Source organism: Erpetoichthys calabaricus, chromosome 10, assembly GCF_900747795.2.
Source record: "Erpetoichthys calabaricus chromosome 10, fErpCal1.3, whole genome shotgun sequence".
Lineage (NCBI taxonomy): Eukaryota > Metazoa > Chordata > Cladistia > Polypteriformes > Polypteridae > Erpetoichthys > Erpetoichthys calabaricus.
In genome coordinates this window covers 9,956,896-9,983,975 of record NC_041403.2, presented here as the reverse complement: position 1 = coordinate 9,983,975, position 27,080 = coordinate 9,956,896, and the positions used below count along the sequence as shown (strand labels likewise).

At 43.6% G+C, this 27,080-nt stretch overlaps 1 protein-coding gene across 1 annotated transcript in view; it reads right to left on the bottom strand.

Annotated features, from left to right (window-relative positions):
- Window positions 1–23,125, bottom strand: part of LOC114658809 (protein shisa-like-2A) — an 81,532-nt gene extending 58,407 nt beyond the window's left edge. The window contains exon 1 of the mRNA XM_028810866.2: window positions 22,694–23,125. Within this exon, the coding sequence (XP_028666699.1) occupies window positions 22,694–22,875 (182 nt within the window). The 5' untranslated portion in view covers window positions 22,876–23,125. The remainder of the gene's footprint in view (window positions 1–22,693) is intronic.
- Between the last annotated feature and the right edge of the window lie 3,955 nt (window positions 23,126–27,080).

The window sequence follows — 27,080 nt, the reverse complement described above, 5'->3', positions numbered from 1 at the left end:
GATTGCCAGTCCTATCCACTTATCATCTGGTGTTCTGTTCGCATTGGAACACCCAGCTGTTGATATAATTCCTGTTGCAGGTACATACTGACCTGGTTGTGACGTTCAAGACATTCCTTTGTGGTCAGTACATGGCATCTTGACGCTATGTGGCTGATGGTTTCCTCAGCTTCACTACACAGACGGGATTTGCTGTTGACTGATGTACCTATGACTTCCTTCTGGTGGTGCCAGGTGTTCAAGGCCTGATCTTGAGCGACTGTGACAAGGCTTTTGATTTCCTCCTTACAATACAATATGATACAATTTATTTTTGTATAGCCCAAAATCACACAAGGAGTGCCGCAATGGGCTTTAACAGGCCCTGCCGTTTGACAGCCCCCAGCCTTGACTCCAAAAGAAGACAAGAAAAACTCCCCAAAAAAAACCCTATTAGGGGAAAAAATGGAAGAAACCTTGGGAATAGCAGTTCAAAGAAAGACCCCTTTCCAAGTAGGTTGGGCGTGCAGTGGGTGTCAAAGAAAGGGGGAAAATACAATACAATACACAGAACAGAACACAAGTCATCCTCAATCCAATACAATAGTGCAATAGAAATATTACAAGTACAGAGCAGAATTCATCAGTAGATGATATCACAGAATAGGACTGGGATTTGTTCAGAGTCCTGGAGACCTCGGCCATCAAGCTGCCATTCCACAGCTGAGACCGCACTGGGCTTGAGACCTGCACTATGAAGCCATGCGTGAGTCACGTCCTTGTCAACACACGGCTTGTCCAGATTGCCAAAGAACTGGCCGTGCATTGGCTTTTGTAGCACGGCATTCTGGCCTGCATTTTCTTGGACTTGAGTAGCTGCCTGGTGATCTCACTGCTCGCGTTTGTGGCCTTGGGCAAGCCATACGTTTTTATTAATCTCATGGCCTCTCTTCACAATTGACTTGTTGTTGTTATTATCTTTGTAGTTAATCCTTAGCATTAGTATCAGAAAGCCACAACACGTCATCATGAGTGCCATTTAGCGACAAAATTGTGATGTCATTCCTTCTCAAACATGAACTCCTACCCCTGGCTGAGAGCGGGTGTAGGACGCTTCCTGATTACTTCTCATGTCCTACTGTGTGGTTGGAGAAACCCGTCTCCTACTCTGGCTCTTAATTTAATTCCTAGGAGTCATTGTGGGACGCTGGTGGCACCGGTCAGGTTTTTCCATGCATTTTCATGCCAGTTTTACCCCCTTTCTGCTATGTTTGGCCCGCCTACTCATAAAAACGGGCTCCCCATCACCCCAAACTGGGTAAGTGTGTTCAGAAATTATATGGATGGCTGGATATCCTCAACCACCTTACAGAAGCAGCCCTGCGGACGTGAACCGTCATCACTCTCCGGCTCCAAGTGCACATCTTTAATTTCACGCCAGCCGGCCTTTTCGGCGTGATTACTGTTCTGCATGTAAAATATTAGGAGAGCCTGCAGAACTACTGGAGTGGGAATCTCACTAAGAAAAGATGACACATCCTTATGAAAATGAGATGATTTTTTAGAGTTGAAAGAAGTTACAAGAAAACAATGAAGACTTGTATGAAAGTTTTGCATTTTATAATGTTAGACTGCAATTAAAATTGGAGCATTGAATCTATGAGCTTGTAAATTGTAATGTTTTCTGCCACATGTACTTACTTCTTCTTTTACTTCTTCATTTTTCTGATTATTTCCTTGATGTCGTCTCAACACCATTTTTCATACACAATCATTGCCTGTTTTTGGTTGTTTTTTAGGGTGCAATAGAACAAAGTGTTTGGTGTTTATATGGACTGGTGGTGGGCAGGGTTGTGTTGTCCAGTAGCTGATTCATTGATCTTGACTTTGCTGACGATGCTGTGATCTTCGTGGAGTCAATGGAGCCTCTGATCAGGGATCTCAACAGACTGAGTGAGGAGTCTGAGTGTCTGGGCTTGTGAGTGTCCCGATAAAAACCAACATTCAGGCCTTTAATGACCTCTTGGGCACAGCCATCAGCAGGGTGTCTGTCTATGGAGAGAGTGTTGACCTCATCCAGAGGTTTACTCACCACTGCAGCGACATTCATGTCTCTGGTGACTCTTCCTATGAAGTCAGTAGACGGATTGGGAGAGCATGGGGGGTCATGAGGTCGCTGGAAAGGGGTGTGTGGCACTCCTGATATCTATGCAAAAGGACAAAGGTCCAAGTTTTTAGAGTCTTGGTGCTTCCTGTTTGTGAGACATGGACACTATCCATTGACCTGAGATGAAGACTGGACTTCTTCAGTACTGTGTCTTCTTGGATAATCCCTGGGTCCCGCTGATTTGACTTTGTGTTCCTCACAGAGTCCCGATTGAGGTGCATTACCTGTATTGTGAGGGAGCATCAGATATGGCACTACGGCCATGTGGCGTGATTCCCCGATTCGACTCAGTTTTGATGGCACTACACTGGTTACCTGTGTCATTTAGAATTGACTTTAAAATACTGCTTATGGTTTACAAAGCCTTCAATAATCTGCTCCATCTTATGTTTCGGAAGGTCTGACACCTTATATTCCAAATTGTAAACTTAGATCTTCAAATGAGGGTCTGCTTAGAATTCCAAGAGCTAAACTTAAAAGAAGTGGTGTGGTGGCCTTCTGCTGTCAGGCACCTAAAATCTGGAATAGCTTGCCGATAGGAATTCGCCAGGCTGATACAGTGGAGCACTTTAAAACACTGCTGAAAACACATGTCCCTGAGACTTATTAATTGTCATTGCAAAGCAGAGCCTTAGTGGATATTGTAGGCGTTTGAATTGAAATGGGAGATCAGAGGGTATAACGGGGATGCGAGGAATAAAAACTCTCTCCCCTGAGCCACCGCCAGTAAAAATAGTTGCCTCAATGACGTTCTTTTGTAGACACGTGACCTGAAGTCTCGTGCCGTCAGAAAGTTTCAGTGGCTGTACGCAAATCCACAATCGGTTTCATATTGTTTTCGTACCTTATCAATTGTGTAATGTGTTTTTTGAACAGGTTTGATTCATCGAAGTGATCACTCCTGCTGCATTCAGTCACTTCATGTGAGCCGCTGTCTTGTGTGATGTTGCGATGTCCACAGGTTTATTTAATGACCCGGCAGTTAAAAGTTTCTCACTACAGCAATTTGAACTCTGTTACGAAGTGATCCAAACTGTCATTTATACCTCGTGTCTTCTCATTAAACTTGTATCTCGCAAATATGGCATTGCAAACGGCAGCGGGTCAGTTCACGTGCTTACGTGGGAGGCGTGATGATGCAATATATTTTGATATATATCAAAATACCCGTGCTTCGCAGCGGCGAAGTACTGCTTTAAAAATTTTATTAAGAAGAAAAGTAAACCTTTTTAAATTGAGGGAAAATAAATCAATAATTATTTGTTAAGGATCTCTTTGTATATCACGTTGTCAGTTCGCCCCTCTGGTTGTAATATGACCAACCTGTGTGCTGAGCTTACTCTTGAGCATGCAATGCACAGTTTGATATGTGAAAATCAGTCTTGCCTCAAATCAATGCCAACCTTTTGTAGGGTCTGTCCCTGAGACTTATTAATTGTCATTGCGAAGCAGAGCCTTAGTGGAAATTGGAGGCGTTTGAATTGAAATGGGAGATCAGAGGGTATAACGGGGATGCGAGGAATAAAAACTCTCTCCCCTAAGCCACCGCCAGTAAAAATAGTTGCCTCAATGACGTTCTTTTGCAGACACGTGACCTGAAGTCTCGTGCCGTCAGAAAGTTTCAATGGCTGTACGCAAATCCACAATCGGTTTCATATTGTTTTCGTACCTTATCAATTGTGTAATGTGTTTTTTGAACAGGTTTGATTCATCAAAGTGATCACTCCTGCTGCGTTCAGTCACTTCACGTGAGCCGCTGTCTTGTGTGATGTTGCGATGTCCATACCTCGTGTCTTCTCATTTAACTTGTATCTCGCGAATATGGCATTGCAAACGGCAGCGGGTCAGTTCACGTGCTTACGTGATGACGCGATATATTTTGATATATATCAAAATACCCGCGCTTCGCAGCGGCGAAGTACTGCTTTAAAAATTTTATTAAGAAGAAAAGTAAACCTTTTTAAACTGAGGAAAATGAACCGGTTGTAATATGACCAAGCTGTGTGCTGAGTTTACTCTTGAGCATGAAATCTAATGTGGTTTGTTCCCTTCAGAATGAAAACAGTTTGCATTCACCTCTTTAATAAAAGGTGAGCTTTTAAGCCTGAGAAATCACCCCGTAAATGCACACGTTTAATTGCACATGTGTTAATATGTATACTTACACAGTATTAAAAGACACTCAACAATTAATGTTATTTACCTTTGTTCCCGCGTTTGATAAAAGGCGAGCTTTTAAGCCTGAGAAATCACCCCGTAAATGCACACGTTTAATTGCACACGTGTTAATATGTATGCTTACACAGTATTAAAAGACACTCAAAAATTAACGTCATTTACCTTCGTTCCCGCGTTTGACTCGTGCTGTAAATCTCTTCCTTGTTTTTAGTTCACGTGATTACGTAGGAGGCGTGATGACGCGATACGTGACTCCGCCTCCTCCATTAGAGTATATGGACAAAAAACAGGTTCCAGTTATGACCATTACGCGTAGAATTTCGAAATGAAACCTGCCTAATTTTTGTAAGTAAGCTGTAAGGAATGAGCCTGCCAAATTTCAGCCGTCTACCTACACGGGAAGTTGGAGAATTAGTGATGAGTGAGTCAGTCAGTCAGTCAGTCAGTCAGTCAGTCAGTCAGTCAGTGAGTCAGTCAGTGAGGGCTTTGCCTTTTATTAGTATAGATATATATTTTGTCACAGAGTACATGGATACATATTGTCAGCGGAGTGTGCTGAACCATTTTCTCACTTTCCTGCAGACCACCTGGCCCTGATGACGTCATTTCCAGTTCCGGGACCTTGTTGAGAACATTACTTCCAGTTCTGGGCCTTTTGATGATGTAATTTCTGGTCCCAAACCCATAGAGAAGGACCTTTACAGTTCCGGCCCTTTTGATGACGTCACATCCGGGTCCGAGCCTATAGAAGAAGATCCTTCTGGTTTTGGCCCCTTTTGATGACATCATATCCTGTTTTTGCCTTGAAAGCTGCCATCTTACCACCAGTAAATCAGGTCTGTATTGGACTCTGACTTGCGTACATCAGTGCAAATTTACCAAAGCCCGTTTGCAGCCAGGGAGAATATACGGTTGGCTGCCCCAAACTTTTTTATGACTTTGTGGTCATTTTCTTGTGATAATATATAAAGAAAGAGAAAGAAATGAAGGATTTTCAATATATTACTGGAAATGCAGTTTCCTCTTTACGTTGATTGCATTGAAGTTTTTGTTTTCCTTACTTTTCAGATTGAATAAAGACCATTAAACATAAGTAGACCATCATCTTCTTCACCATATGTGTGTACTCAATGACCCCACTGTAGACGTGTATATTCCATTACCCCGGCACAGAGCTGTATGTTTCCATAATTTCCCCATTATGGGCATTTTAAATAAACTGAAATGAAACGCGACGCCAGGGCTTACTTGTCTTGACGCCGACTGTTGCTAACAGGAGCTCAAAGATTTTGTCCCACCATATTCATATTGTCACTGCCCATAGCGTGATTGATGTGACCAATCACAGCCATGTGACTCATCCTGCGGCATTTATGTAAACAAGGAACATGACAGGAATAAAAAATAAAGCAACATCAAAAGAGATAATAAAAATATTCATTAATCCATCTTATAAAATCAATACGTGGTTTTCTGTAACATCTCAATTACAACTAGTTCTGAAAGACAGCAATGCCGAGTGTCACCTTGAGAGAAACAGAAAAGATTAGCAGAAATATGAATCCATTTTTTGAAATGTGGGGGTCACGTCACATGTCTTCAGGCTCGTCTTCATCAGGGAGCCCAATGATGCCAGTCTAATATTAGCAGGTAGATCACGATAACTAATTATGTTATTTGTCTTCCCGCTTACTACTTACTGTCTCGGGCCCACGCACAAGCGAGCGCAGGCCTGCACGTAAAGGTCACTGGCTGCTCGGTTTATTATTCTATTATTGCACATTTGATTGGTCCTTTTATCCAAGGTGACCTAAAAGACCAGGATTTGTGTCAGCCGTTTCAACATACGAGGTTTGATAGGCGGACCACAGGCAGTGCGTCACTTAGGCAGAGGCAGGAATTGAACCAGCAGCCTTGGGGTTTTAAACTCCATTTCCCAGAGTGCCACGCTACAGCGTTAACCCTTAAAAGACCATTAGGAGGAAGTCAAAAAGAAGGGGACTTCTTGTGAATTCTTGAAGATGTTTCACGCAACCTTCAAACTGTTACTTCAGTTCAACTGAGTAGTCCAGAAATTCCCTGACTTTTAAACCCACATCGGTGAACCAATCATTTACTGCAGTCAAACCCCCCAGGTGTGAAGTGGTCTGCATGGCGAAAGGTATACAAAAAGTTTAGACATTTCCCTGCAGACGATTCCTAATTTTTCACCCTTCGTGTCCTCCTTTCATGTTGTCTCCTCATGGTATCACCGCTCACTCCCGCCGCCACTTCCACCTCACGGCGCTCACTTGGGAGCTGAGGCAGCACCATCTGCAGCAGACTTGTGGGACAATGAAGTCCAAACTTGTGACCTCACTGAATCCTCAGCTGCAGTTCAGTAATCACCATAGATTGTCCATCAAGAACAGTCCAGGAAGTGAAGATGTCCACAAATCCAAGCCAGTCATAAATCCAGAAATTCTATTATATTCAAGGTGTTGGTTACACAGAATGTCATTTAGGCTGATAGTGCCACCTGGTATGGTCCACACCACCCTAGTGATGCCGTTGAGTTACACTGAGTTTTGTGGTCCGACGAGTGGACATTTCAAACAGTTTTTGGAAAAAAAAAGAGTCAATGTGTTCTCCAGGCCAAAGAAGAAAAGGCCGATCTAAACTCATACCCATCAAACAAGCTGACATTGAGCCAACGTAGGCCCAGTTTGGGCAAACATATTGGCCCAATGTGGGCTGCCAACAATCGCCCAACTGGAATTTGCTCATCAGGGCAACACTGGCCCCGAAACACTGGCTCAGTGTGGGCAAACAGACAGGGAGGCCAAATTTGGTCAGGAACCAGAAATCCATCATTCTCTATTCCCACATATCCAGGGTAGGGGTTGTGGGCCACCTGAAGCCTATCCCAGCATGCAATGGGCACAGGCAGGAACAACAGCATTCTAGATGGGGCATCAGACCATCACACAGCACAGGGCCAGTTAAAGTTTAAAGCCGAACAATAACTACATACTTCTGTCATATCACCTATGTCCATACTGTATTTCCGATCTCTTTTAGCTGTTCCGTTATTTCACTGAGTAATAATTTCCGTTAGCGCTAATGCAATCTTTACTATCAGTTTTTTGAGACTTTTGAATTTTAGTACTTTTGTAGTCTCTAACCCGCTCTGCATGTGTATTGCACCAACGTTTTTGAATTCTTTATGACGTTCTACTTTGTCTTCTACTCTTTGTCTTTTATTTTCTGCCCCAATTCCACTTGGTTCGGGCTGATTATAACTTTCCTCATTTTCTGAATTTGCACTTAGAATATTATTGTTATTTTTTGAATTCTTTTCTCTTCAATGCTTTTGGGCCTCTTTTCGACGTTTCTTCTTCGCTTAGGCGTTGACGTTTCGTCTAGAATGTATAAAATTATTGTTCAGAAAAGGACCACATCAAAGGAAACAAATAGATTGTATGTCTTGTAGCTGAGAGCCCAGGAACTGTGTCTGACAATAGCATTGACACGAATGAGAGGTGAGTGGACCGTGAGCCTGGTTAAATCTCTTGGCACAAAGTCTCATCTTGCGGAACTTGAAATTATCTCTCTGAAAAAGTCTTGTTTCGTCCCAGGATTTTCTTATATAATAGAGAGATTATATTATATTATATTATATTATCCATCCATTAATTTTCCAACCCGCTGAATCCGAACACAGGGTCACGGGGGTCTGCTGGAGCCAATCCCAGCCAACACAGGGCACAAGGCAGGAACCAATCCCGGGCAGGGTGCCAACCCACCGCAGGACACACACAAACACACCAAGCACACACTAGGGCCAATTTAGAATCACCAATTCACCTAACCTGCATGTCTAGACTGTGGGAGGAAACCGGAGCACCCGGAGGAAACCCACGCAGACACGGGGAGAACATGCAAACTCCACGCAGGGAAGACCCGGGAAGCAAACCCAGGTCCCCAGGTCTCCCAACTGCGAGGCAGCAGCGCTACCCACTGCGCCACCGTGCCGCCCATATTATATTATATTATATTATATTATATTATATTATATTATATTATATTATATTATATTATATTAATCTGTGGTGGGCTGGCACCCTGCCTGGGGTTTGTTTCCTGCCTTGTGCCCTGTCTTGGCTGGGATTGGCTCCAGCAGACCCCCGTGACCCTATAGTTAGGATATAGCAGATTGGATAATGGATGGATGGATATTATATTATATTATATTATATTATATTATATTATATTATATTATATTATATTATATTATACAGTATTATACACTACCGTGACTGTTCGTTTGTCCAGGATTTTAAATGTGGCTCGCAAACTGTTTGAACTATTTCTCTGAAATTTGGTACACATATACTATGTGACGTCTACTATCCACTTTTGGGGTGATGATTGACCTCCAAGGTCATTCCTCTTTTAATTTTTATTTTATTTTATTGTAAAATCAACTCTCAGCAGCGGGCAGCAGGGCGGCGAATGTGTTACGGGTGCCGTTCTCATCCCTACCTCCTTCGCTGTCACTTCATATCTTACATCATTCTTGAGGCAGATTGAAGACTTAAGTGTCAGCTTAAGTGAAAAATTAAAGAAAACGTACTAAGTAATTGCAACACAAACACTGACTTATCAGTTTTAACATGAAAAAGATGCTGACAGAAGAAAAGAAGATGCGGGCCGCTAGGGTGGATAAAGAAGAGCTGCTCAGGAAGGAACAAGCACATCAACCTCTGAGCAAACGAATGATAAACGTACAGAGAAAGAGGAGGAAAACTGTAAGTCAAGTGTATTCACTGCACTATCGTTATCATGGTTATATTATATTATATTATATTAATAATACATTTTATTTATATAGTGCCTTTTCCATGCTCAAGGCACTATTATATTATATTATATTATATGATATTATATTATATTACATAATAATAATAATGGGAGGCACGGTGGCACAGTGGTAGCGCTGCTGCCTCGCAGTAAGGAGACCTGTTGGGTTCGCTTCCCGGGTCCTCCCTGCGTGGAGTTTGCATGTTCTCCCCGTGTCTGCGTGGGTTTCCTCCGGGCGCTCCGGTTTCCTCCCACAGTCCAAAGACATGCAGGTTAGGTGCATTGGCGATTCTAAATTGGCCCTGGTGTGTTTGTGTGTGTCCTGTGGTGGGTTGGCACCCTGCCCAGGATTGGTTCCTGCCTTGTGCCCTGTGTTGGCTGGGATTGGCTCCAGCAGACCCCCTGACCCTGTGTTCGGATTCAGCGGGTTGGAAAATGGATGGATAAATAATAATAATAATGCATTTTATTTATATAGTGCCTTTCCCATGTTCAAGGCACTATTATATTATAGTATATGATATATTATATTATATAATAATAATAATAATACATTTTGTTTATATAGTGCCTTGAACATGCTCAAGGCACTATTATATTATATTATATGATATTATATTATATAATAATAATAATAATAATACATTTTATTTATATAGTGCCTTTCCCATGTTCAAGGCACTATTATTATATTATATTATATTATTAGCTATCCCAGGTCATTTTGGCCTGGCACTTATATCTAAATGCAGAAGTGTCAACTAATTTAAATGACCGGATGGATGGCCACTTAAGTGTCTTTGCAGTTCCCTACTAATGGATAACCGGTCTGTGTCTTTGTCACATAAATCAAAGTGGCAGGTGACCCTGAACTATATTTATATTTATATTCCCGAGATTCCCGAGATGCATTCATTTATCACTGTGGCGCCTGTGTTCAAGGACTCCATGTTCGTCTTTCCATGACACTTTGTCACGTCCTGCATGCTCCAAAGATGTGAAATCTCTTTTTCATGACTTTCAGTCTGAGGCATTTTCACACTTGCTGGTGGCACCAACATTTTCTGGTTTCTTTGCTATCATTTTATAAATCATTCCTTGTCACCTGAAGGTGCTCTTTTGTTGGCAATCCCTGAAATGCCCGAAGGAGACCCTCTTCTGCTTATTTTTACATATTGCATTAAAAACATCAGAAAAGTTATGAAGACAAAATACCATTCAAGCCTGCAAGCTCTCCATCCAAGTTGAGATTTGAAGTTCTCCAGATTCCTGCTCTCTACCATAATACTCATTTATTCCATGTGTCTCTGATTCCTTTGCTTGAAGAAAAGGTTTCTAAGATTTCAAAATCTGCTGTTACATTTCCAACCAAGTCCTGGTGTTTTCGTCAAAGAGTTTATTTTAAAGTAACAGCCAGCATTCTCTGTACTTATTCCTTTCATTATTTTAAACACATAAATCTTTGTGTGCTTAAACTTAAATGCTCAACTCCTTCAGTCTCTCCTTGTAACCTCTCAGTCCTCTAACCAGCTGGTTGTTTTTCTTTTTTTGTAGCTTAAAGATCCAAACAGCACACAGAACTCCAGATGAGGCCTCACCAGTGTGTTATTAAGCTGAGCAGAACCTCCTGTGATTTGTACTCCACACATCAAGGCGCTATATAACCTGACAGTCTGTTAGCCTTCTTAATGACTTTTGAACACTGTCTGCCAGTTGATAGTGATGAGTCCACTATGACTCCTAAATCCTTCTCATAAGGTGGACTCTCGATATTCAGACCCCTCATAGTGTAATCAAACCTCACATTTTTACTTCCTATGTGTAATACTTTATGTTTACTGACATTAAATTTCATCTGCTACAAATCTTCTGAGACATAGCAACCTGACACACACACAGATAGACACACAGACATGTGTCCTTATAGTAAGGTGGATTCTTGTCAGATTGTTTATGTACAGGGTGGGCCATTTATATGGATACACCTTAATAAAATGTGACTGGTTGGTGATATTAACTTCCTGTTTGTGGCACATTAGTATATGTGAGGGGGAAAACTTTTCAAGATGGGTGGTGACCATGGTGGCCATTTTGAAGTCGGCCATTTTGGATCCAACTTTTGTTTTTTCAATAGGAAGAGGGTCATGTGACACATCAAACTTATTGGGAATTTCACAAGAAAAACAATGGTGTGCTTGGTTTTAACGTAACTTTATTCTTTCATGAGTTATTTACAAGTTTCTCTTTGTTTACAGCCATTGACATGTCGCAGAGGTTAACACGTGAGGAGCGAAAAGAAATTGTGTTGATGTCTGGTGAACGCAGTAACCGGGTCATTGCAGCAGATTTCAATGCAAGACACCCTACGAGACCACCCATCTCCCATGCTACAGTTAGCAAACTGCTTGCTAAGTTTCATGAAACTGGTTCAGTGTTGGATTTGCCAAAATGTAGACGCATGAAAACTGTCACTAATGAAGAAACATCAGTGGCTGTCCTAGCTTCATTCAGCAAGAGCCCACAGCGTAGCACTCGCCGCATGTCACTGGTGAGTGGCATTAGTCGAACATCCCTTCGGCGGATATTAGCTACTCACAAATGGCACCCTTACAAACTCCAGCTACTGCAGCATCTCAACGAGGATGACCGAGATCGGCGCACTGAATTTGCAGAACGGGCAAAACAAAAATTGGAACAGGACCCTCAGTTTTCGCAGAAGATTTTGTTCAGTGATGAGGCAAACTTTTATGTGAATGGTGAAGTTAACAAAACAAAACCACCTCTATTGGTCTGACACTAACCCACATTGGATAGATCCCTCCAAGACTGTTGGAACAAAAAAATTGATGGTATGGTGTGGTATATGGGGTACAAAGATAGTGGGGCCATTCTTCATCAATGGAAACCTCAAGGCCACTGGATATGCGAAATTGCTACATGATGATGTGTTTCCCTCTTTATGCACTGAAGCTGGCACGTTCCCTGAGTTTTTCCAGCAAGATGGTGCACCACCACATTATGGGTGTCAGCATTCCTAGATGAACAGTTTCCTGGAAAGTGGATTGGTCGTCGTGGGCCAGTTGAATGGCCCCCAAGGTCTCCCGATCTGACCCCTTTAGACTTTTATCTTTGGGGTCATCTGAAGGCAATTGTCTATGCTGTGAAAATACGAGATGTGCAGCACCTGAAACTACGGATACTGGAAGCCTGTGCTAGCATTTCTCCTGCGGTGTTCCTATCAGTGTGTGAAGAGTGGGAGAAGAGGGTTGCATTGACAATCCAACACAATGGGCAGCACATTGAACACATTTTATAAGTGGTCAGAAACTTGTAAATAACTCATGAAAGAATAAAGTTACGTTAAAACCAAGCACACCATTGTTTTTCTTGTGAAATTCCCAATAAGTTTGATGTGTCACATGACCCTCTTCCTATTGAAAAAACAAAAGTTGGATCCAAAATGGCCAACTTCAAAATGGCCACCATGGTCACCACCCATCTTGAAAAGTTTTCCCCCTCACATATACTAATGTGCCACAAACAGGAAATTAATATCACCAACCATTCCCATTTTATTAAGGTGTATCCATATAAATGGCCCACCCGTATATTAAAAAAAGTCTGCCGTTATGGCACTGCCCCCTGCTGGACAGCACTTTTAACATCTTCCAACTCTGAAGCAGTTCACCTCAACATTACCTTTTGCTTTCTAAGTTCCTGACAAGGGGGATGAGACAGAGGAGGGGAGTCATGTGGAGGACTTTAGGAACTGTCTGCAACAGACAAAGAAAAACCAAAGAACTACTTGTTCACTGCCACCATAAAATGTCAATGCCAAGTCCACATTCAGGAAGTGTTTCTACACGTGGTGCACTGCTACACGTACTTGGAGGCCCACATCAATGAAGGGCTCGACTCATCAGTTCACACAGTGGATCTTTGGATGAAACAGCAGAGCAGACACTTTGTTCTTAGGACACTGTGTAGTGACATCTTTCAGGTCTTCTACAACTCTGGAGTTCTGGGCCTGAAACATCACTTCCCACCATATCAACAAACTAAGGTGGGCTAAGTTATGAGATGCCTTCTAGATCAACTGGAAGTCAAAGTGGAGGTGTGAATGAAGAAACAACTGAGAGGCATTAAAACAATGCTGGGCATCCACTCTGTTACACACCATCAGTACGTACTAACACATTATTCAGCATAAATATGTCAAGAAATACTACTGGGGTCCTTCAGAGCTATGGAAATATAAGTTTATAGTGCCTCACTGGGACTGCTGTGTTAGACAAGGCATATACATCTATCTATCTATCTATCTATCTATCTATCTATCTATCTATCTATCTATCTATCTATCTATCTATCTATCTATCTATCTATCTATCTATCTATCTATCTATCTATCTATCTATCTATCTATCTATCTATCAGAAGGAACTCCGAGTCCAGCTCAGGGCGGCGAAGGAGCAGTACAGGAGAAGCTGGAGCAGAAGTTGCAGAATAACAGCATTAAGGAAGTGTGGGATGGGATGAAGATCATCACTGGCTGCAGCTCGAAGCGGGGTGCCACCATCGAGAGAGACGTGAAGAGAGCAAACCAAATGAACAACTTCTTTAACAGGTTTGACCACCCTAACCCACTCTCACACTCACCTCGGAGTACTGCACTCTCCATACATCCTTCTGCTGATACCAGCATAGGAGAGACATCCCTACCCATAATTACAACAGCGCAGGTGAGCAGAGAGCTGAGGAGCAGTGCTACTTTATAAGAACTGCATCACCCAGCAGTCCTTGCTGGGGCTGCTGGGGTCAAAGGTGGCCACAGGTAGTTAAAAGGAGGGCAGAGGGCAAAGAGGAAAAAAAGTTTGTTTTGTTTTGGTGCGGTGTGTGTAGCGGTTATCTGTCGTTTCTGCCTGCTGTTATTGGAACTCTAATCTTTTTGTCCTGGACTGTATTCGTTTGTTGGGGTCTGGATTGTCTGTCTACCTGTGCACTGAGAACTGTGTTGGATTATTTGGTTTTCCGGAAGAGTGGAGCGCTCCTGAATCAACCATCTGATTTCATCCACATCATCAGTAACTACCAGTAGGACTGTATTTTTCCTCCTCCTTTTCAACATACAGATCGCTGGACTTAACTTGGTCACTTTTCATCTTCATCCGGGTTGGTTTATATGGACTTTGCTGTGTGGTGTTTGTGTTTATATGTAATATCACCGAAGGGGTCAGGGGTGGTATTACTGTTTTCATTAATTATTTTGGGTCATTATATTTGTAATTGTTTGCCTTTCCCAGTGGGCTTTATTGTCTCTGTTGTGAGTGTGTGTGGGTCGATCCAAGGCTGGGGACGTTCCTGGGATCTCTTCTATTAAAATAAATAAATCACCGTCATCTTTGACGGTGTGAATCTTAGCGGCCCCTGACCGCTACAACATCGTGCCAGCAAAGCAGCGGGTCCAGATGGAGTATCGCCATGACTGCTGAATGTTTGTGCATTGGAGTTGGGGGGTCCTCTACAGTGCATCTTCAACCTGAGCCTGGAACAGGGGAGAGTCCCGAGGGTTTGGAAAACATCTTGTATCACCCCAGTCCCAAAGGTATCACGTCCTAGTGAGCTGAATGACTTCCGGCCTGTTGCTCTAACATCACATGTGATGAAGACCATGGAGAGGCTGCTGCTTCATCACCTGAGGCCACAGGTTCAACACGCCCTTGACCCTCTGCAGTTTGCATATCAGGAGAAGGTGGGAGCAGAGGATGCCATCATCTACATGCTACACCGATCCCTCTCTCACTTGGACAGAGTCAGTGGTGCTGTAAGAATTATGTTTCTAGACTTCTCTAGCGCCTTCAACACCATCCAACCTCTGCTCCTTAGGGACAAGCTGACAGAGATGGGAGTTGTTTCATACCTAGTGGCATGGATCGTGAACTATCTTACAGACAGACCTCAGTATGTGCGTCTTGGGAACTGCAGGTCTGACATTGTGGTCAGCAACACAGGAGCGCCACAGGGGACTGTACTTTCTCCGGTCCTGTTCAGCCTATATACATCAGACTTCCAATACAACTCGGAGTCCTGCCACGTGCAAAAGTTCACTGACGACACTACTATCATGGGCTGCATCAGGAGTGGGCAGGAGGAGGAGTATAGGAACCTAATCAAGGACTTTGTTAAATGGTGCGACTCAAACCACCTACACCTGAACACCAGCAGAACCAAGGAGCTGGTGGAGGATTTTAGGAGGACCAGACCCCTCATGGACCCCGTGATCATCAGAGGTGACTGTGTGCAGATGGTGCAGACCTATAAATACCTGGGAGTGCAGCTGGATGATAAGTTGGACTGGACTGCCAATACTGATGCTCTGTGTAAGAAAGGACAGAGCTGACTATACTTCCTTAGAAGGCTGGCGTCCTTCAACATCTGCAATAAGATGCTGCAGATGTTCAATCAGATGGTTGTGGTGAGTGCCCTCTTCTACGCGGTGGTGTGCTGGGGAGGCAGCATAAAGAAGAGGGACGCCTCACGCCTGGACAAACTGGTGAGGAAGGCAGGCTTTATTGTAGGCACGGAGCTGGACAGTTTGACATCTGTGGCAGAGCGACGGGCGCTGAGCAGACTCCTGTCAATTATGGAGAATCCACTGCATCCACTGAACAGGAACATCTCCAGACAGAAGAGCAGCTTCAGCAACAGACTGCTGTCACCGTCCTGCTCCACTGACACCCTGAGGAGATCGTTACTCCACCACACTATGGGACTCTTCAGTTCCACCCGGGGGGGTAAACGTTAACATTATAAAAAGTTATTGTCTGTTTTTATCTGCATTGTTATCACTCTTTAATTTAATTTTTTTTTTTTTTGTGTATCAGTATGCTGCTGGTGGAGAATGTGAATTTCCCCTTGGGATTAATAAGATAGATAGATAGATAGATAGATAGATAGATAGATAGATAGATAGATAGATAGATAGATAGATAGATAGATAGATAGATAGATAGATACTTTATTAATCCCAGTGGGAAATCTATCTATCTATCTATCTATCTATCTATCTATCTATCTATCTATCTATCTATCTATCTATCTATCTATCTATCTATCTATCTATCTATCTAAATAATACAAAAACAAATGTCTTGTAATCGATATTTTTTCTAAATTAGGATATACACTTACGTAAATATGAGCTCATTCCTTTGCACTGTATATCTCGTACATCGACGCATTCCAGAGGACATCTGCCTAATGTCGCTCAAAGACAAATTCAGTTCAAACACATGACCTAAAAACGACATTAACTTCAAAACGAGAGATTGTTCGATAGTTATATTAATATTTATTACAGTGTTGTTGCAATATCGATCGGGTCCGCCATTTGTTTCCTTCCGGCAATGAGCGGAATGCATTGACAGCTTTGATTGAAAGATTTTTTTGGCTTTAGAGTTTCGAGCGGAGTTGTCCATTTGCTTTTTGTTTTCAGCATCAGGGAGCGACTCTCCGACGCTACTTGCCAGTGTTCCAATTTGCTTCTCTTTAGGTTGGATACCTCACAAAACACACACACACGCACGCGCGCGCACACACACACACACACACACACACACACTCAGTTTTGCCCTTATCCCACTCAGAGGAGCGCGCGTCCATTGCATCATACTACGCGCGTCCATTTCAGTCTCATAACTGGACTCTTTATCTAAACATGGAGCGTCCCACCTCAGTGCCGTGTGCACGCGCTCCTGTTATTGTGATATAGAGACACGCTGCACACTGTAATACAAAACTGGGGAGGGGGCGGGAGGTGTCATCGAGAAAGGCACAGTTGTGTCTTTGTACATAATTATCACCACAACACGCTACTTTTGCCAATGCAACATCTTGTTTTTCCGTGAATTAAAGCAGTTAACATATACTGGTACTGGTACAGATACTGGTAATTAGCCATCAGTTTTTGGATTCCGCTATTTTTTCACTGTAGGGAAGCAGCGGCCCATCCATACAACACCGGGCACAATGTACCCTGGGGTCCTGCTCGCAAACGGGTCATAGCATAAACGGCAAAAAAACATAACAACAGTACAGGCACTCACAGCAATCCGCCATCCATCACACTCAAACTCCAAATACACTCTCACGATATTAAAACTAACCAATAAGACCTGAAATAAAAGCCTTTAAAAGAAAAACACGAGTGCTGGTTGGTTGAAATGGCCTGGACATTAGTAAGCAGTGTATTGATAAATTCTTAATTCAAGGAATATAAAATAACCCCTTAGACGGATGTAACGAATAAATCAGATTAATATAACAAACAATGTTAGACTTGTGTTAATTATTCGTTTCAAATGTGTTAAAGTTTGGGGCAGGGCTGCCATAACAGATACACGGCCTCGTTACGTAGAGGGTCAGAAAACAATCGAAGATTTGGATGACTGAAATGCGGAGAATTACATCGTGGTTTGTTACACAGGCACATTTTTATAATCGCCATTTAGGTTAGCATCGTGTCTTCAGGGAAAACGAAGTTTCGAATTGAGCCCGTGACATGAAATGAATCGCAACTCTTAAATATAAAGGAGCCAGAGAGCAATGCCTCAGTGGAAATAAATAACGATCCGCAAGAGGGTTCCAGACAAGAAAGAAAGAAAGAAAGAAAGAAAGAAAGAAAGAAAGAAAGAAAGAAAGAAAGAAAGAAAGAAAGAAAGAAAGAAAGAAAATTAGATTTTCATCATCTGTTATTACCCTACTGGGTAGCCTATAAATCACGCATTAGCGATTTACATATGCTGAACCGTTGAAAAGATACCGAGTTTGAGAGGAAAATAATTCTTCCCAGAGTGAAATTGTATTTTTATCAATCAATGGCTTCAGGACGAACAGCAAAACTCGTGCATGGAGTGCCATTACACGACGGTTATTTTTAAGTGTAAGTGAAGCTGTGATCGATTGGATTGACGTATAAAATTAAACTTAAAACAAAGACAGGAGAAGATTTGTCAGGTTAATTCACTGAAAGATAATGAAGCAATTTAAACATGCCCGATATTGTTCGTGTCCGATAGTCCGTACGCTTTTCTCCTGCTGCATTATTTATAACTGCGTATTCTCGTCGAAATAAAGGAAATAAAAATTGCGGCTCCTCAGGCTGTCTAAACTCACGACAGGATTATTAAATGTGTATCAATATGCCGGCAGACAGGGGCTTTCTTTCAGAATTAATGCTTGTTAAATATGTCCCATAAGACAGCGACCACAGAGCAGTTGGAGGACGGGGTTTTCTGTTTTATATATATATATATATATATATTCACGGCATTCATAGTCTGTGTCACAATCTGATTGTATGGGTGGTTACCTACCAGGTAACGCTTGTGGTTGGCCTGCTAACATCCGCCACGGTGCCCTCAGTTTGTGAGGAGCAGATCATAGAATGGTTGAAATAGTTTACTGTCAAATAAATAGAGTACGCTATTTTCAACCATATATATATATATATATATGTATATCCATTTCCCAACCCGCTGAATCCGAACACAGGGTCACGGGGGTCTGCTGGAGACAATCCCAGGGCACAAGGCAGCAATCCCGGGCAGGGTGCCAACCCACCGCAGGACACAAGCACACACTAGGGCCAATTTAGAATTGCCAACCCACCTAACCAGCATGTCTTTGGACTGTGGGAGGAAACCGGAGCGCCCGGAGGAAACCCACTCAGGCACGGGGAGAACATGCAAACTCCACGCAGGGAGGACCCGGGAAGCGAATCCAGGTCTACCACCCATACAATCAGATTGTGGCACAGACTTCGAATGCCGTGAATGTAATTACCCCGATCTACATGCTGTTAAATAAACGAACCACACGCCGTGGCGCAACGTTAGGGGCATCGCCTCTGGCGCCGAGGTTCGATTCCCGAGAGGGAGTGCAGTGGAGTGTGTACGCCTGATGAGCCCAGAATGAGGGCGAAACACGTGTCGTGTACTCTTTGCATTTATTTGACAGTAAACTATTTCAACCATATATATATATATATATATATATATATATAATTTTAAGGTTAAGGGCCTATGCTATATAGTCAACATCCTGTTTCTTTTACCTTTTTTGTTTCAGCTGGAGACTGGGGATAATTTCCAAGCTGAAACAACGAAGATAAAAGACATATATATATATTCATGGCATTCGTTCTCTGAATCACAATCTGATTGTATTTATGGTTACGTACCAGGTAACGCTTGTGGTTGGTCTGCAAGTCGGCAAACATCCACCGACTCAGACTACAAATGCCAGGAATGTAATTACTCCGATCTACATGCTGTCAAATAATCGAACCACACGCCGTGGCGCAAGAGGCTTCGCCTAATGTCTGAGGTTCGATCCCCGAGAGCGGGTGCAGTGAGTGTGACGCCCCAGACTTAGGCGAGACACATGTCGCGTACTCTTTGCATTATTTGACAGTAAACTATTCAACACATATATATATATATATATATATATATATATATATATATATATATATATATATATAGAGAGAGAGAGAGAGAGAGAGAGAGAGAGAGAGAGAGAGAGAGACAGAATGCTGTGCTGAACCCTTTCCTGGCAAGAATGCCATAATGGAAGGACGGTATCGAAGGAGGCATATACCAGCTGGGATGGAACTGAAGCAACAACTCTTACAAATGAAAAACTTAATGGATAATGGGATAATGTGGGAGAGTTGGTGCATCCAGGGCAGCTCCTCCCCATATTTAATAGATGGCAGTGCTCAGCTGGCCTGGACGACCACAGGGGTGTATGGGAATCGTAGTTCTGAGGGACAATCCTGTCTGGGTTCTTGGGTCCCACCTGGGAGTGCTGCTGGGAGATGGCTGGCTTCTGTCTGACCTGGAAGAGCTTCCTATGGGCTGTGCCCCAGTACAGGAAATACTCGTGGGTCTGACATAAAAGCGAGTGAGTGAGAGTTGGGAGGCAGAAGGCAAAGCTTAACTGGTGGAGGAAAAGGAGTAGTGCTTACTGGAAGACAGTGGAACTGACCTGTAAAAGTTTTGTGAGAATAAAAAACTTTATTTGGTACCTGGGACTTCTCAGCGTGGTGTATCTATGGTTTTGGGGTTTGTGGCTCCCCCTATCTTTTACAATATCATCCATTCATCCATCCATTTTCCAACCCGCTGAATCCGAACACAGGGTCACGGGGGTCTGCTGGAGCCAATCCCAGCCAACACAGGGCACAAGGCACTTTTACAATATATATATATATATATATATATATATATATATATATATATAGTCACAAATTACTGTTGGTGTGTCGCCTTTCCGACACTGCTGAGGTATGTAGTACCACCCCGAAGTGAGAGGTGGAACTGTCGCTAACGTCGTCACCTGTCTCTGACACCACAGCTCAGCGATAACGCCCACTGACAACTTCGGGCCATTTCCTATAAAGCTGGGCATCCCGTGAGGGGAGACGTCGCACTTGGAGTTGAGCTAACCTAGAAGATGGAGCTCCGCGAAAAGCAAGAATCTGCTCAGCCAAGCAATGACATCGTTAAAGTGGAGGTATCTACCTCCTCTATAAACAGCCTTTACACTGTTTTCTGTTTTGCAGCTCCATTGTGCGTTTATTGAATTTTCTGTTGAAAAAAATTCAATGGGACTGTTGGAACGTTCCACTACCGTTCGACCACTAAATACACACACACACACACACACACACACATATATATATAAAATGTTTTTCAGCCTCTGCCGCCTGCGAGAAGCGACTTGCTTTTGTTTGTAATAGTAATTGGGGGGGGGGGGGGGGGGGGGGGGGGGGGGGTCAGAATGACTCGCAAGTCGGCCGTTCGTTGGATACCAGATGGGTCGTCGGTCGCTCTCTACCCCACCCGATTTGAAGATCGCGCTCGATTAACTCCCAAAATCCCACTAAATCCCCAAGACCCCAACCACAGTCGCGCTCAGTTCTCCTAAGTGAGTCGCGAAGAGATTTAACATACGGGTAAAACTGAGTAACGACACCAAAAAGATACGTGACTGCAACAACACATTTACATATTAATATAAATATGAATCACCCATTTTGAAGTTATGCAGTCTTTAGGTGAGCTGTTTGCATTTCCCTTGGAGTGACATTAAGCAGATGTCTTGAGAAATGCGGTGACGTGGGTGTACACAGTATATACACACAATGTGCAAATATTTATGTATGTGTAGATTTTATTAAAATCGAATACAAGTGATTAATTATTGTATTAGACAGATAGATCTATAACTGTGTATATATAATTCAGCTGAACAACATAACGTATACCTGGCGTTAAAATGCATCCACTGCTGTTTATGCGCCGCACAGCGCACCGCAGCTACTAACCTGTACTTACAGTAAGTGAGTCCTTAAAGAAGAAAGTGAAAAGAGGGTGACATGCCATCCTTCTGTGTTTGTCATAATGCCGTAGATATGACAGTGACACGGAGGACATGGCATGTAGCTCGACTGCACACGCCGCTGCTGTCACCCCCCTCAGCTCCCCTGTTAACGCTGACTTGCTTGTCGCTTTTGGATTTGCGCTCGTGTTACATGTGATTGCTACTCGTTTCTGACCAGCTCCCAATGTGGTGTGTGTGTTTCTTCATCGGCGCGTGCACACCCGTTTTCTTTTTTTTTTTTGTAAGTTCGCTTTAGTTAGTTTAGTTTTGTCTGGACTGCCTCTCTCCCTTGACTTTATCCATCCACCCATCCATTTTCCCAACCCGCTGATCAAGGACAAGATCGGGGTAGCTGGTGCCTATATGGATTGCACAGAACGACCGTCCATTGCAGGGTAAGCACGCACGCACGCACACACTCACTCACACACACATCATGTGCTAACTTAGCGACGTTAGTTTACCTGTGGAAACACAAACAGACACGGGGAGAACATGCAAACTCCACGAGACGGGAAGTCCAGTCTCCATACTGTGAGACAGCAGCGCCACTCAATTTATGCGCCTGCGTAATGGTTTTCAGTTATTGCTTTTCAGTACTCTACCCATCACGGAATGGCGCTATAAAATTTAATGTATTATTATTATTATTATCCGTTTCCTAAACCCGCTATTTCGTGAGCCGCTAGTGTCTTTCCTAACCCGTTTCAGCATCCAAAAAAGAGAGAAGAGAGTTTCACGAGAGACGCGGAGAGGCGCTCGTGTGTCTTGTTTGTCAGTAAAATGTGCATGGCGCTAGTTGTTAGTTCATAATTCCAACTCGCATTGGGTATATAAAGTGTTATTTTTAGTCCTCAGTAAAAGAAAGTTTGACACCCCTGATCTGGAGCTTACTTACGGGCATAGCGGCCGATGGCGGTGTACTTATCTGCAAGTCTGCCTCAAACACCGGTCTGCTAAAACGGACCAGATGGTTCATGCCATGTGTTGGAAAACCCCTCCCTGCTCGGGCAGAGGTGCACACCGTTTTTATTTTGTCTCCCACGCCCCAGCCAAGACGTCTTCCCTCTTTTCTCTTACCTGAGCCACCACATGTAGCCGTACTCGTAGGGGAAGAAGCTGTTGGGGTCGTCGCAGCAATACTTGATGTCGTTGAAGCCACAGCAGAAAACGGCCCCGGCGTCACTGTCGGGTTTTGGACAACTAAATGCAGCCATCAACTCATTGTCCGCATTGTAGTAACTGCTGCAGTCTGCGCTCATCGTGCATCCAGCGAGGCTCAAAAGTCAAAAGCAGGTGCGCGAGGAAAAGGGTCTTCTGGAGAGGAGCATGTCTCAGGGGAGGCAGCGCAGTGCAGAGCAAGCGGTATCCAGGGTGGTGATGAAGAAAGAAAGAAAGAAAGAAAGAAAGAAAGAAAGAAAGAAAGAAAGAAAGAAAGAAAGAAAGCTTAGTTTGGGAGCGCGTACGAGTGCAAGTCCTTATCCATCAATGATGTTCCTAACCAAGAAAAATAAAAAAAAGCAGCAACGCTTGTGTATTTAAGTCAAAGAGAAAAAAAAATCGTACTCAGAGAGGGGGTGTTGGGGTGGTCGATGGGGAGAGGGGGGGGGGGGGGGGGGGGGGGGGAGAAAGCGAGGGGGAGAGACTGAGCCTGTGAACGCGCTCCTCGTGTCTCCAGGTTACAGAGAGTCGCATCTAAAAACTGCAGGCGAGCGGACAGAACATCACGGCGCCGCACCGCACGAGTCTTCGCTCTTTAAGAAATGCCTCTGCGCTGCTCCTCCGGCTTCAAGTACAGAACACAGAAAGAGTATCTGAGGTAACATGCCATGTATGTGTGTCCACTTGTGCCCGACGCCATCCCAAATCACAGTATAGGTAAATGTTAGGAAGCTCTAAATTCACTGAGTGCTTGACTCCGGGTGCGTGCGAAAGCAAAGTCGGCTGAGAATGAGGTGATGCAGCGGGCGGACTTAATGTTTGGGGTTGTTGACTGGGCTTGAATCATTGCTGGGACCCCACTTAAGTGTTCTGAAGAAACCACAGAAAAAAGAACACCATGTTAAAGCTTAGGAATGAGCGAAACTTAAATATGCGCTAAACAAGAACAGCAAGTAAAGTGAGAGAGTGAAATGGGGGTATGGATAACCAAAAACATACAAACAGCATCTAAAAGAAGGAAAGATAGAGAGAAAGAATAAAAGGAACGATAGATAGATAGATAGATAGATAGATAGATAGATAGATAGATAGATAGATAGATAGATAGATAGATAGATAGATAGATAGATAGATAGATAGATAGATATGAAAGGCACAATATAACAGAGAGATAGATGGATAGATACAGTGTATCCAGAAAGTATTCACAGCACATCACTTTTTCCACATTTTCTTATGTTACAGCCTTATTCCAAAATGGATTAAATTCATTTTTTTCCTCAGAATTCTGCACACAACACCCCATAATGACAACGTGAAAACAGTTTACTTGAGGTTTTTGCAAATTTATTAGAAATAATCAAACTGAGAAATCCCATGTCCATAAGTATTCACTGCCTTTGCTCAATACTTTGTCGATGCACCTTTGGCAGCAATTACAGCCTCAAGTCTTGTTGAATATGATGCCACAAGCTTGGCACACCTATCCTTGGCTAGTTTCGCCCATTCCTCTTTGCAGCACCTCTCAAGCTCCATCAGGTTGGATGGGAAGCGTCGGTGCACAGCCATTTTAAGATCTCTCCAGAGATGTTCAATTGGATTCAAGTCTGGGCGCTGGCTGGGCCACTCAAGGACATTCACAGAGTTGTCCTGAAGCCACTCCTTTGATATCTTGGATGTATGCTTAGGGTTGTTGTCCTGCTGAAAGATGAACCGTCGCCCCCGTCTGAGGTCAAGAGCGCTCTGGAGCAGGTTTTCATCAGGATGTCTCTGTACATTGCTGCAGTCATCTTTCCCTTTATCCTGACTAGTCTCCCAGTCCCTGTCGCTGAAAAACATCCCCACAGCATGATGCTGCCACCACCATGCTTCACTGTAGGGATGGTATTGGCCTGGTGATGAGTGGTGCCTGGTTTCCTCCAAACGTGACGCCTGGCATTCACACCAAAGAGTTCAATCTTTGTCTCATCAGACCAGAGAATTTTCTTTCTCATGGTCTGAGAGTCCTTCAGGTGCCTTTTGGCAAACTCCAGGTGGGCTGCCATGTGCCTTTTACTAAGGAGTGGCTTCCGTCTGGCCACTCTACCATACAGGCTTGATTGGTGGATTGCTGCAGAAATAGTTGTCCTTCTGGAAGGTTCTCCTCTCTCCACAGAGGACTCTGGAGCTCTGACAGAGTGGCCATCGGGTTCTTGGTCACCTCCCTGACTAAGGCCCTTCTCCCCCGATCACTCAGTTTAGATGGCCGGCCAGCTCTAGGAAGAGTCCTGGTTGTTTCAAACTTCTTCCACTTACGGATGATGGAGGCCACTGTGCTCATTGGGGCCTTCAAAGCAGCAGAAATGTTTCTGTAACCTTCCCCAGATTTGTGCCTCGAGACAATCCTGTCTCGGAGGTCTACAGACAATTCCTTTGACTTCATGCTTTTTTGTGCTCTGACATGAACTGTCAACTGTGGGACCTTCTATAGACAGGTGTGTGCCTTTCCAAATCATGTCCAATCAACTGAATTTACCACAGGTGGACTCCAATGAAGCTGCAGAAACATCTCAAGGATGATCAGGGGAAACAGGATGCACCTGAGCTCAATTTTGAGCTTCATGGCAAAGGCTGTCAATACTTATGTACATGTGCTTTCTCAATGAATTTTTTTATTTTTAATAAATTTGCAAAAACCTCAAGTAAACTTTTTTCATGTTGTCATTATGGGGTGTTGTGTGTAGAATTCTGAGGAACAAAATGAATTTAATCCATTTTGGAATAAGGCTGTAACATAACAAAATGTGGAAAAAGTGATGTGCTGTGAATACTTTCTAGATGCACTGTTTAGCCCCAAATCACACAAGAAGTGCCGCAATGGGGTTTACTGCCCCTGCCTCTTGACAGCCCCCCCAGACTTGACTCTCTAAGACGACAAGGAAAAACTCCCAAAAAATCCCTTGTAGGGAAAAAATGGAAGATACCTCGAGAAAGGCAGTTCAAAGAGAGGTAGGTTTCCAGGTAGGTTGGGCATGCAGTGGGTGTCAAAAAGAAGGGGGTCAATACAATACAATACACAGAACAGAACTTTGAGAGACATGGGACGAGGTGGCGGTGAGCAATTTAGACAGGACTTTGGGACACACCCTGCACTTCTCAGAAGATGCCCAGAGATCATCTAGGACCTCCACTTCATCCAAAGCATGGCACCATTTTTTCGGCCAAGTGTCCCCATTAGACCCGGTGGGTAAGGGGCCCCTGCTGGTCTCTCCAACATCTCTTCCAAGCACCAGCCCAAGATTTTCCTAGATGGCCTCTCTTCTAAACACGATTAGCCATTCTGATGTGCCAGGTATATTCAGCACCGGCCAGTGAAGGGCACAGAGCTCAATCACCCACCCAATCCAGAGCTGTAGGTGGAAAAAATAAAAATTGAAAGGGCCACACTAGAGAACGTGCAAACAGCACCCTCTTCTCAAGAGTTACTGACATGTGCAATCAGCTGAAACAATGCAGACCCTCAAAGTCAGCCATGTGGGGACCCCCTGCGGGTTTTCAATTAAACCTTCTTCTGCTTGGAACCGGACACGTCCACAATCGGCATGGCATTTCATGTTTAATTGAGCTTGTTGTAAAATTAGTTGGCATTGTTTCTGCATTCAGAAAGTGGTGGCACCCTAATTTTTTTTATTTCTTGTGCTTATCGCTTCCTTAATTGTATTCAAATACTGACAATCAAGAAAGATCAGCAGGTGCAAAACACCCTTAAAATATCTGCAACACAACAAAACTGGAAAGCAAAATCCTAAAAAACAAAACCCACGGTGGCGCAGTGGGTAGCGCTGCTGCCTTACAGTAAGGAGACCCGGGTTCACTTCCCAGGTCCTCCCTGTGTGGAGTTTGCATGTTCTCCCCGTGTCTGTGTGGGTTTCCTCCCACAGCTTAGGTGCATTGCCGATTCTAAATTGTCCCTGGTGTGTGTGTGTGTGCGCGCCCTGTGGTGGGCTGGCACCCTGCCTGGGGTTTGTTTCCTGCCTTGCACCCTGTGTTGGCTGAGATTGGCTCCAGCAGACCCCCATGACCCTGTAGTTAGGATATAGTGGGTTGGATGATGGATGTTCTTTGGTCTCCTGTTTCTCAGACATTTCTCGCCTGAGACTAAATACCCCCAGTGTCCTCACACGAGTCCCCTCTTGAGTTTCAGCAAAGTCACACAGCGGCCTCCAATTTTCCAAATAGCATCTTGACATTTTTTTATTCAATCTGAAAGCATTTTGGTTTGGTCCCTGTGGCGCTGAACATTGGATTAAGGGGGTCGATAATGGAA